Genomic DNA, 13,099 nt, shown 5'->3' with positions numbered 1-13,099 from the left:
ATTGAGAGAGAGAGGGAAAAATTACTTGAACTAATAAAGGGAAACTGGGGGTAGCAGCAACCTTACTAGTTTGCCTTTTGATAAATGTGTCTTTTGAGAGGGGCATATTCAGCTGTGCCCACTAGCTCAGTCACAGGTATTATTGAATTCCTTTTTCTTTTCTGGATACCTGTGATATTTTATGAATGATTCCTAATATAACTAACTGTTTGATAGTAGACTATTAGATCTGATTGCAACGGCAAAAGATTATAACCCCTCCCAAGTTTCCTCCAAATGTATGGTACCTTCAGTACAAGAGATTCTGAGTATTTTCATACCATTGCATATTTTATTACAACTTATTTAAAAGATTAGACATAAGATGATATGTATATGTTTAAATTACAGTTTTACCTTCTCTCCCCTGCTCCACATAACCTTTGGAGTAGGCTCCCCAGAAACAGGGATTTCAAGACGTAATTTAGTTCCTGCGACAACTGTCACCGTGTTATTTTCACCAAGGCCTTCAAGGTGAAGTCTAGGAGGATCTGCAAAACCAAGGCACTGAGGAGTTTTCATGGTAAGAAAAACATCCCAATATTTGAATATATGATGAGAGAAACATCTCCATATATACAAAGCCAAAGTTAATATAATGTTGAAGAAGAATTTTGGGAGTCAAGCTAAAGGCCCCTAACCCAAATACATCTTCCTGGGGAAAACACAGCACTAGCTCAGCTATATGGTGTTAATGAAGCAACCACCGTCTCTCCAAATACGCTTTCCCGGGGAAGCTAAACTATCAGCGCAGCCATAAAACATTTAGAAGGTAAGGAATGCTGATAGTCTCTGGGAAATGATACCAGGAGGCAAACATAGCCTTGGGAACTAGGGACAGTTTGATTAACCCTGTTACAGTAACTCCTCAGAGAAAACTTTGTTCATGGAATACTGCCTTCATGTTCTTGCAGGCTCCCCATTGTCTTTGCAGTTCTGCCCCATTTTCTCAGAGGTACACCCTAACTGCGTCACTTGACTCCACTCGATCCATGATGTGCTGCAGTATATCCATTCAAATACTTGCTGCTATAGCTAATCACCTGTAGACCCTAATTTGCATATAACCCTACACCTTTTTAACTTGTTTTTGCCTCCAGCATTGCCAGTAAACTAATTTATGTTTCGATATCATTGTGTCTTGATCTCTGGCTCAAACATACCCCTGGAAAAAGTCTATAATACAGAGGACAGCAGAGAAACAGTTTCTTCATGTCCATTTTAAAAAGTTAACATTCCTTATTATCTATAAATCAGTCCTTCCTATATACTGATTCGTTCAGATGCTATAATAAAAATATAAGTATTTTTAGTTCCTTCATGTGCTATAATCAGGACTATACCTGATTTACCCAAATTCATTTCTTATTCTATTCAAATTCCTATTCCTGTTGCAGCCCTATGGGGAAGGACTACTCATTGGTAGTTTATGTTCCAAAGGTCCTACCGAAGTCCCTGGCATCTCTAAGTAAAAGCAAATGAGTCAGTAAGAGAGGATGTGATCTAGTCAGCACTGAATGGACAAATAGTGTGCCCTAATTTCCTTATAAATGGTTCCCAATATATCTAATTAAGTAGGTACAAGTTAGGTAGTAAATTTCCTATGTACTTTGGTATTAATAGTGTTGTAAAGTGATGGTCTCCTCACATCACTACTGAATTAATCTTGCAACTTCTAGCTGTTATTATAGTTTATTTCATATAGTTTATTTATTGAAATTTAATTATTCACAGCGAATGTCTATTGCATGGCTTCATAGGTCCATCTGGATTCTTCTTCCTGCCTCACCTCAAACAGCCTGATAATCTTGAAGTTATACCAGAGATGGGAAAAAAGGAGGATTCCCCAGGATGTTTAAATCCCGTTAGAGCGATTTATTCCTAATCATGGACAAATAGCTGAGTGTATGCTGTGGACCATTAATAATTTGAAGTAGCTCTATATTATGTATGTGTGCAAGGTATCTCTGTGGGATCCTGAAGGAGATATCTTACCTCTTAGGAAATTAAAAGAAACAAGCCCATCCAATGATTAAAACCAAGGACCATAATATATTGCCACTTGGGCTGGAGTTGGAAAGGAAATTAAAAGAAGCAGCCAGGTGTACTTTCCTAGATTATCCAAACTGGAAAATTTAGACTACTGCATATGCCCAGCCTTTTTTCCCTTCCAAAGCTGCCAGAAATGTGATCCAGAGAAAAGCAAAGGACCTTATCAAGGACAATTGTGTTGCCTTTTCACTCTGCAAAGATAATTCTATTGCCTCCATGATGTAGTGCATTTCAGGGAGGCAAGATATAGCTGAGGGTGATGTGAAGTGAAGCAATATAACAGTTTCACTTTAGTTTTAGAAGGAAGGAGGGTACTGCATCATAAAACTGCTTTGAAGAAGTCCTTTGCACAAACCTTCATCAAGGTGACATCTCTTCTTAATGCTTTGCACTAACCCCTAAGTATACACACCACACATATACAGTACATAGATACATACAGTTTATTAGCTATATGGGGCGTGACACTATCCATGCACTTAATAACCACACAAATATTTATTTAATTAAATAGCGGCTGTGGAAGCCCACAATCCAGATCTTTAATGCTTTCCTCCTGATTAATTCCAGTCCAGATCAACATCTCCTGGACCATATCCCACAGTATTTAAAACACTACAAAAAGTTTTGCTGTATAAGTGACCAACACAACCACTGCAAGTAGAATTGTAGAATTCTGCAGGGTTGAAATGCAGGGAACAAGTCCCAGACTGGAAGGCCTGGTTACTGCCTGGGAATTCTAAAGTTGCAGTCCTAACACAGCAGGGGAGTACCATGCTCAGATGGCTACACTAGGTCACCCCTAGATAATCCAAGTGATCAGTCCATTTTAGGAGCATCCCTTCTGCAGTCTGTGCTCTTGTCTTAGAATATAAACACATGACAGAGCCAAATAATAGAGACACATAGGCATTACCTATAACATGAACTTTGCAAGGGATGTTGACATTGTAAGCATCAGGAACAAACATGTATTCACCATCATCATCCACAGTTGAGCTATCAATAATTAGCCGATGGATTCTGTGAGAATCAAAGTAGAAAAAACAAAGTAAACATCCTTCTTCCTGCAACTGATGGCCCCATCCTGGAGAAACTGGGTGAGGGTAAATGCAAAAGGACAGCTAAGCTGGAAAGAACCTCTGCATGATCTAATGGCTAAATTAAATATTACAAAGAATATCTGAGAGTAGAATCTTCCCTTTTGTTGTTGCTGTCATAACAAGCCACAGGATTTCTAAATCATACTGAATAAATATTTCCAAAACAAAGAAATTGCAATCCCATTTTTCTGTGCCATTTTTCAAATTAATTATTCCTCTCAAACTGCTATTTTATGTTTCATTTGTGTGTGGAGTGGGGTAGGGGAAGAGAGAGGGAGAATTCTAAATAGTTTAAGATCTCCCTGTGGTTATGATTAACCTTGTACATAGGGAAGGAGTTATCAATGCCTGCACATTTTCCCCTGTGGTCTATATAGTTATTTATGGGGGAAAGGATTAATCTGGAAAAAAATAATGGAGGAGATATAATCACACCCCATCTACAGAGTTCATATGATTGTCTTTCTTTTCTCACACTCTTTATCACAAGCCTGCTATTAATTTGGGTAGAACCTACAGTAGGTTTTGTTGTTGTGAAAAGGTAAGGCAACTGAAAAACTCAGGAGTACTTTTTGAACTTTGGCAACTTCAGCATATCAGCCATTTCTTTTGGGTGCCAGATGCAATATTAAGTAAGTCCCAAATGAAAAAGTGTGCATATACTGTATATACTTTTTTTTTTTAAAAATGAGGTATTTCAAAAACCTGCATAGATACTTTATTTGAAAATAGAATCTTGAGTTCAAGAGGATGATATATAACATTTTGCAGGAAAAGGATGGTAGTGAAAAGAGTTCAACAATGCAACCCTAAGTATGTCTAATTAGAAATAAGATTCAATGAGTTTGATGGGAGATATTCCCATGAACATAGGTAAGTTTGTATTTATTTATTTATCATTATTACTGCAGCTTTCATTAAAGTAAATGCACTGAAGCTAGAGATGGGGGAAGAAATTCATTCAGCTCACATTTGAATTGAATGTTGGACCAATACATGAATTAAACTTTCTTCACAGTTCTCCAGATTTTGAAATTAGCTCAACCATAATTAAAAAGTATGCTTTAATCATACTTTTCCATCATTAAAAATAATCCCAAGGTGAGAAAATGCTGTACACAAATACAGATATTCATAAAAGTAACACTAAAAATGTGTAATATTAAGGAAAATTATTTGCAAAACATGGTTACAGTAAACAAAATTGCAAAGAAAAATACATATATCTGGAGATATGTACACCAAAATACAGTTTTTAGCATGAATAAAAAAAAAGAATTCTCAAGCATAATGAACTAAGCTTGAGATATTAACAAGAATCTGAACTTCATATATTTATCTACAGATGTGCAAAGTTCTGTGTTCTGGTAACAGAACCTGGAATCTTCTGTTTTTTTCCCCAGAATGCACTGATCCAGCTGTTTTGGCAGTTCAACATGTTCTGGTAGTGGTTCCAGGCATAGTTCAGCCCAGACATGGCTGATATGCAAAACAGCCAACCAGAAAACAAGGGATTGTTCCCAGAATGGCCAGGTTGGTACATACCATGTGAAAACCAGAACATTCTGGTCAACATTAGAACATTCTGTTACTGGAACACAGACTTTTGCACACAAGTAGATTTTCCCAACTTTAGCTGAGGCATAAATGGAAGGATTTGGAAAAATAATGATTAGGACAAGCCATTTTCCAAAATTACTTTTGCTGAAAACACTGGTTCAATTTCACAGATATCTTTTAGAAAATCCTGGATTAATTCCACTGCTTTTTCTATCATTGTTTCTCCTGATCTAAGTTGCAAGCTTACCTTCCTTTGTGATATAACTTGATGCGATCACTGGCCTGAAGCAGCTGCCCATTTCTGTACCACTTTCCTTCTACATTCTCAGAAACCTCACATTTCAAAGAGATCTCTTTGCCGAGCCTCACAGTCTGATCTTCCAGTGCACGTAGTATCTTCAGTGGCCTCACTTAAGAGATGAGGAATGACAGAATGATAGCCTTGTTTTATTATGAGATATTTATTCAATGACACCAGACTAGTTCTTATCTAGGCTGGCTGGGGAATTCTGGGAATTGAAGTCCACACATTTTAAAGCTGCCAAGGTTGAGAAACATTGATCTAGACTATGGACAGGAATATAGGAAGGGGTTCCACACCTCCACCTTTGAGCTGGTGTGTGTGTATGTGTTGTCCCCTGCTGGCCACCTCATTTTGAAGGTTGTAATGTGCCTGAAAAGGAGTGTGTATGAAAGGGACACTGCATAGACTTGGAAATCCTAATATGCATCTAACTTACCAACTTTTTATTAGGCTCATATGAGATGGGGAGGCATTATTTGGTAAATATAAAAAAACCTTTTGATGTAAATATGACCTACAATGTACTTTTTATTTGACATAATATCAAATGCAAGCTCTGTCAGCTTGCATTTGATAATATTGGGGGGAAGGATTGTTGTTTTAAGCAATGCTAAGTGTTATATTTATTTGAATCATTCTTAGCTAGCTTGAAAAACTAACCCACAAGATGAGATATATACTTTATTTATGTATACAAACATCTATAGACTCGAGGTGGTTTATCATCAAACAAAATAACAACAAACAATTAAAACAAGTATAACCTAATCTAATCTAATTAATGCAAGACGGCCTTTTTTACCATCAGGACCCTGCCTTTAAGGTTTCTTTAAGGCCAACAGATTAGGGGCATTCCTTATTTCTGGAGGCATGGGGCTCCAAATTGGGGGGGAGGCAGCCATTAAAAAGATAAAAGATTAGGTCCCCAACTCCCTTAGCATATCCTCCTTCAGAAACTACATAGGACAGGCCAGATCTGGGCAAGAAAGGTGATCTTTGGGTATCTAGGCACCAAGCCATATAGGAATTGAAAGGCGATAACCAGTATGTTGAATTGGACCCAGAACCAATGCTGGCCGTGCAGTATAAATGTTAGATTGCTTAATCTGCTACTGACATGAAAACAGACAGGCCATCACATTGTGGATCAACTGGACCTTCCAAGTCACCTTCAAAGCAGCCCCATGTATAGCTTATCCAAGAGGTGACAAGGACATGTTAATAGAAATAAATTTTTAAAAAGATTTTTGCTAATAAACTAGAAATACAATCTTCACTCACAATCAACGTTCAGCTTGGCAGACGATTGTCCTCCAGTTGTCATGACTGAGTAAGTGGCATTGTCACCTTTCGTTGCTTCATCAATAATCAAAGTGTGCTTTTTACCCTCAATCTTAACTTTGTACCTTGATTTACTATCAAGGGGCAACTCCACACCGTTCTTAAACCTGATGAACAATAACAACAACCCAAAATGGTGTAATTAACTTAATAGTACTTCCACTAAAACAGGGCCTCACAATCTTTATTTGATTGGGAAAAAGCCATCTTTCAAATGAAGCAAGAAAAAGAAAAGGTTGGTATATGAGACAAATGAAGGAGGGCCAGAGGAAAATCTTCTTGATCACACTCCCATGTAAGCTTAGGATGAACCATGAAAGTTGCAGTGTTTAGCTTAGTTTTGTTTTTTAGCAGTGAGCACACCAGGATCTGTGAGTGTGGTCAGAAAAAGGCAAGCTTGTGGTTGGATGCATATACAAAGGTGCATGGCTTTGTAGTTGTAACCACCATCTTGCCTTTTTTGATCCCCCCTGCAGAAACCAGTTAATAAGCATGAACTTTATCTTTGGTTTTCATTTTCATAAAATCATAGTCCCACACAGTTGGGTCATTTGGACCATAAGATCCAATCTCCTATCTAGTGGAAGAGTTTTACCATCAAAGATAGTTCTACACTAGTGTTTCTCAACCTTGGCAGCTTGAAGATGTGTAGACTTCAACTCCCAGAATTTCCCAGCCAGCCTTGCTGGCTGGAGAATTCTGGGAGTTGAAGTCCACACATCAAGTTGCCAAGGTTGAGAAACACTATTCTACACCATTATTAAATTTCACCAAAGCCAAGTTTTATTCAGTAGCCATGAAACAAATTAGTGATTGGGAGGGATCACACACATCCATGTATTTGTAATCTGGTTGCTTAGGTTACAATCAACATGTGTGCAGACTGAAGGCTTTATTTGGTATGAACAAGGCAAGCTCTATTTTTCTTATTGCTAGGGAATACTCCACACATGGACATGCAACCTGAGCAGAATTCAATGTGCCTTTTGGCTGTTTTGCTCCACTGTAGAAAACCTGATGAAAACATTATTCTCAGGACAGTTTCCATTTGTCTTCATTTTATGCTGCATGCTTTTGTGAAAGGTTATCAAGGCCCTGCATTATTTACTGTCAGTTTTGGTCCCTTCCCTTTAGCAAGCATTAAAAAGGCCTTTTATTTTTCACTAAATGTGTTTGTCTCATAAGGATCCAATCCAGCTAAAGTTAGTCATAATCAAACTCAGGTATAAGAAGTGGGAGCTAAATTAGGTATGACTGTTTTGACTAGTTACCACTAACCTTAGTGAGATCAGGTTTAAAATATTTATGAAAGAAAGAGGTAGGTGGCATACCATTTCACGTTGGCATCATCTTCAGACACTTCAACAGATAATTCTACTCGGTCACCAATATAACCATTGGTATCTTCCAGGCCTTTTGTCACCATTACTGGAGGCTCTAAAGGAAGAAGAAATCATATCAGGGACAAATGATTACAAAGACTCATCTTTAAAAAAACAACAACCCAACCCTGACATTAGATGATTCTTCATGCTGCAGCTTCCTTTGAATGAAAAACACCAAGTTCCCACATACCACATGGAAAAACGAAGTTCTCAGGGATTTCAGAGGCTGGTCAGACATTAAATTTTATGGTTACCATATATACTTGGATTCACTCTGAGTTGGATTCCAGCTATGAGGGACTGTTGAGTTGACTGAGACACAGTCTTGCTCAGTGTCTGAGATAAGCTTGAGCCTATTAGTCCTGCGGAAGTGGTCAAGGACCCTGGACCTGTTGGAGAGGCCACCTGTGTTTTAGTTCCATGCCCTTTCTGGCTGGTCAAGGCCTCCAGGGTGATGTTGTTTGATTACAACATCATCCTGATTGCAGTGGTATACAGATAGTAAAGGGGTGTTCCACTGACTCTTAAGATGACAGTGGTTTGTCCCTCCTCTGGATCCAACAGAGTTAGACAATTTTTGCCCTGTTTCCAATCTTCCTTTTTCAGGAAAGATTGTTGAGAAGGTGACTGGTTTGCAGCTCCAAAGAGCATTGAAGGATACAGATTTTTCTGGATTTCTTTCAGCCTGGGTTTGGATTGGAACACGCTACTGAGACAGCATAGGTTTGATATCATGATACCCTTCTGGAGCAGCTCAGTTGACTGGGAGTGGGAATTAAGATGTTGCAGTGGTTCTCATTCTTCCTCTGGGGTTAGTTCCAGTCAGTTCTAGTGGAGGGAGATAGGTCTAGCCCTAGATCCCTGCTTTATGGGGTGCATCAGGGCTCTCCTCTCCTGCTTTTGTTTAACATCTTGTTAAACACTGGGTGAGGTCATTTGTCAGAACAGGGTGAAATATTATCAGTATGTTAATGATTGTTGTTGTTTATTCATTTAGTCGCTTCCGACTCTTCGTGACTTCATGGACCAGCCCACGCCAGAGCTTCCTGTCGGTCATCAACAGCCCCAGCTCCCCCAGGGACGAGTCCATCACCTCTAGAATATCATCCATCCATCTTGCCCTTGGTCGGCCCCTCTTCCTTTTGCCTTCCACTCTCCCTAGCATCAGCATCTTCTCCAGGGTGTCCTGTCTTCTCGTTATGTGGCCAAAGTACTTCAGTTTTGCCTTTAATATCATTCCCTCAAGTGAGCAGTCTGGCTTTATTTCCTGGAGGATGGGCTGGTTTGATCTTCTTGCAGTCCAAGGCACTCTCAGAATTTTCCTCCAACACCACAGTTCAAAAGCATCTATCTTCCTTCTCTCAGCCTTCCTTATGGTCCAGCTCTCGCAGCCATATGTTACTACGGGGAACACCATTGCTTTAACTATGCGGACCTTTGTTGTCAGTGTGATGTCTCTGCTCTTAACTATTTTATCGAGATTTGTCATTGCTCTTCTCCCCATCTTCTGATTTCCTGACTGCAGTCAGCATCTGCAGTAATCTTCGCACCTAGAAATACAAAGTCTTTCACTGCTTCTACGTTTTCTCCCTCTATTTGCCAGTTATCAATCAAGCTGGTTGCCATAATCTTGGTTTTTTTTGAGGTTTAGCTGCAAGCCAGCTTTTGCACTTTCTTCTTTCACCTTCATCATAAGGCTCCTCAGTTCCTCTTCGCTTTCAGCCATCAAAGTGGTATCATCTGCATATCTGAGATTGTTAATGTTTCTTCCAGCGATTTTAACTCCAGCCTTGGATTCGTCAAGCCCAGCATGTCACATGATGTGTTCTGCGTACAAGTTGAATAGGTAGGATGAGAGTATACAGCACTGCCATACTCCTTTCTCAATCTTAAACCAGTCCGTTGTTCCGTGGTCTGTTCTTACTGTTGCTACTTGGTCGTTATAGAGATTCTTCAGGAGGCATACAAGATGACTTGGTATCCCCATACCGCTAAGAACTTGCCACAATTTGTTCTGGTCCACACAGTCAAAGGCTTTAGAATAGTCAATAAAACAGAAATAGATGTTTTTCTGAAACTCCCTGGCTTTTTCCATTATCCAGCGGATATTGGCAATTTGGTCCCCAGTTCCTCTGCCTTTTCTAAACCCAGCTTGTACATCTGGCAATTCACGTTCCATGAATTCCTGAAGTCTACCTTGCAGGATCTTGAGCATTACCTTACTGGCATGTGAAATGAGTGCCACTGTTCGATAGTTTGAACATTCTTTAGTGTTTCCCTTTTTTGGTATGGGGATATAAGTTGATTTTTTCCAGTCTGATGGCCATTCTTGTGTTTTCCAAATTTGCTGGCATTAGCATGCATTACCTTGACAGCATCATCTTGCAAGATTTTGAACAGTTCAGCTGGGATGCCGTCGTCTCCTGCTGCCTTGTTATTAGCAATGCTTCTTAAGGCCCATTCAACCTCACTCTTCAGGATGTCTGGCTCTAGCTCACTGACCACACCGTCAAAGCTATCCCTGATATTGTTATCCTTCCTATACAGGTCTTCTGTATATTCTTGCCACCTTTTCTTGATCTCTTCATCTTCTGTTAGGTCCTTGCCATCTTTGTTTTTGATCATACCCATTTTGGCTTGGAATTTACCTCCGATGTTTCTAATTTTCTGGAAGAGGTCTCTTATCCTTCCTATTCTATTGTCTTCTTCCACTTCCATGCATTGCTTGTTTAAAAATAATTCCTTATCTCTTCTGGCTAACCTCTGGAATTTTGCATTTAATTGGGCATATCTCCCCCTATCACTGTTGCCTTTTGCTTTCTTTCTTTCTTGGGCTACTTCTAGTGTCTCAGCAGACAGCCATTTTGCCTTGTTGGTTTTCTCTTTCTTTGGGATGTATTTTATTGCCGCCTCCTGAACAATGTTGCGAACTTCTGTCCATAGTTCTTCCAGGACCCTATCTACTAAGTCCAGTCCCTTAAATCTATTCTTCACCTCCACTGCATATTCCTTAGGAATATTTTGAGCTCATATCTAGCTGATCTGTGGGTCTTCCCTAATCTCTTTAGTCTGATCCTAAATTGTGCAAGAAGAAGTTCGTGATCGGAACTACAGTCAGCTCCAGGTCTTGTTTTTACCGACTGTATAGATGTCTGCCACCTTTGGTTGCAAAGGATGTAGTCAATCTGATTTCGGTGTTGTCCATCTGGTGAAGTCCATGTATAAAGCCGTCTCTTAGGTTGTTGGAAGAGAGTGTTTGTTATGCAGAGTGAGTTGTCTTGGCAAAATTCTATCAGCCTATGTCCTGCTTTGTTTTGTTCTCCCAGGCCATGCTTACCTGTAATTCCAGGTGTCAATTTACTGCCCACCTTAGCATTCCAGTCTCCCCTGATGAAAATAACATCTCTTTTAGGCGTGTTGTCCAGTAGGTGCTGCAGGTCCTCATAGAACTGCTCTACTTCAGCTTCTTCAGCATCTGTGGTTGGGACGTATATTTGGATCACTGTGATGTTAGATGGCTTACCCTGAATTTGAATTGAGATCATTCTATCGTTTTTTGGATTGTATCCAAGCACTGCTTTAGCCACTTTACTATTAATTATGAAGGCTACTCCATTTCTTCTCTGGTCCTCTTGTCCACAGTAGTAGATCTGGTGGTCATTTGATGTGAAGTGGCCCATTCCAGTCCATTTCAGGTCACTGATGCCCAAAACGTCTATCTTTAATCTTGATATCTCACCAATAACCACATCCAATTTGCCCTGGCTCATAGATCTTACGTTCCAGGTTCCGATGGTGTGTCGATCCTTAGAACATCGGATTCGCCGTTCACCACCAGCACCGTCGGCTGCTAGCCGTCCTTTCGGCTTTGAGCTAGCTGCGTCATCATGTCTGGGGCTAGTTGAACTCATCCTCTGTTCCTCCCCAGTAGCATTTTGACCATCTTCCGACCTGGCGGTCTCATCTTCCGATGGTATACTGACATATCTCTGGTTGTACTGATCCATTTAGTTTTCACAGCAAGAATACTGGGGTGGGTTGCCATTACCTTCCCCAGGGATCGCATTTAGTCTGACCTCTCTGTCATGACCTTCCCGTCTTGGGTGGCCCTTCATGGTTTAGCTCATGGCATCATTGAGGTGCTCAAGCTCCAGCACCATGACAAGGTAACGATCCTTTGCTGAAGATGTTAATGATACTCAGTTATATATCTCTGCCCTGGGCTGACCAGGTGATGCTGTCAAGGGCCATCCCCTATGTCTTAAGGCTGTAGGGGCCTGGATGGGGAACAACAGACTTCAACTTAATTTTATTTATTTATTTATTTTTCAAATTTTATTACCACCCGGAGGGACTCTGGGCTGTTTACAGAAACAAAATTTAAAATTCAATATCAATATAAATACAATAATAAATAGACAATAAAATATAAAATATAATAAAATCCAGATGGCTAAAAGTTGTGTTTCAGTCCGTGAGTATAAAAGATCATCCTCGGGTGCTAGCTATCCCCATGAATGGCTGTTCCCCATCCTGCTCCAGGCATGATGGCAAAACTAGGTTTTTAGCTTTTTGCAGAAGACCAGGAATGAGTGGGCTTGTCTCACCTCTGGGGGAAGGATGTTCCAGAGGGCAGGAGCTACTGCAGAGAAGGCCCGCTTCCTGGACCCTGTCAGATGGAATTCCTTTACAGATAGGGTCCATAACATGCCCTCTCTACATGACCTAGTGGTTTGCAGGCTCTCTGAATCAGGAATTGGAGATTTTCCACCATTGGTTATGAAGGGGGTTGTGCTCCCCCACTTAGAATCAGTTTGGGGATCCTCCTGAACTAAAAGCTCCTGCTCAAGAAACAGGTGGCAGCTGTGTCTAGGAAGTCTTTACATAACTTATGTGCCATTTGAGCCTGTTCCTGGATTGGGATGCCCTGCTTGTGGTAATTTATGCCTTAATCACCCCCCATTTGGACTACTGCAACATGCTTTAATGGGGCTGGCCTTGAAGACAATCTAGGAGCTGCAATTAATCCAGAATGCAATGGAGCAGGTAGTTATGGGTACCCATCTAGCCTCACTACTTTTCAAACTTTATTGGTTCCCAATAGGCTTCTGGGTGCAATTCAAGGTGCTGCTTATCACCTACAAAGCCCTACATGGTACAGGACTGGGTTATTTGTGGAACCGCCTAACTCCAGTTATTTCTGGCTATCCCACATAGCCTATGCTCTCATAGGATGGTGAAGCTCCAAGTCCCATCCTTGAGGCAATGTCACCTGATGGGACCTAGGAGGCATGCTGCTTCTGTTGCAGTGTCTA

The 13,099-nt window shown here is 40.3% G+C and overlaps 1 protein-coding gene across 5 annotated transcripts in view; it reads right to left on the bottom strand.

The window, feature by feature from the left end:
- Positions 1–13,099, bottom strand: part of MYBPC1 (myosin binding protein C1) — a 116,872-nt gene that overhangs the window by 31,243 nt on the left and 72,530 nt on the right. For all 5 annotated transcript variants that reach the window (XM_063308432.1, XM_063308434.1, XM_063308433.1 and 2 more), the window contains 5 exons: positions 7,731–7,836; positions 6,340–6,506; positions 5,002–5,164; positions 3,008–3,114; positions 397–530 (listed from right to left, as the gene is read on the bottom strand). In XM_063308432.1, the coding sequence (XP_063164502.1) occupies positions 397–530; positions 3,008–3,114; positions 5,002–5,164; positions 6,340–6,506; positions 7,731–7,836 (677 nt within the window). The remainder of the gene's footprint in view (positions 1–396; positions 531–3,007; positions 3,115–5,001; positions 5,165–6,339; positions 6,507–7,730; positions 7,837–13,099) is intronic.

The sequence above is a fragment of the Candoia aspera genome, chromosome 7 (assembly GCF_035149785.1).
Source record: "Candoia aspera isolate rCanAsp1 chromosome 7, rCanAsp1.hap2, whole genome shotgun sequence".
Lineage (NCBI taxonomy): Eukaryota > Metazoa > Chordata > Lepidosauria > Squamata > Boidae > Candoia > Candoia aspera.
The sequence above is the reverse complement of the archived record's forward strand: the minus strand, read 5'-3'. Positions and strand labels throughout refer to the sequence as shown.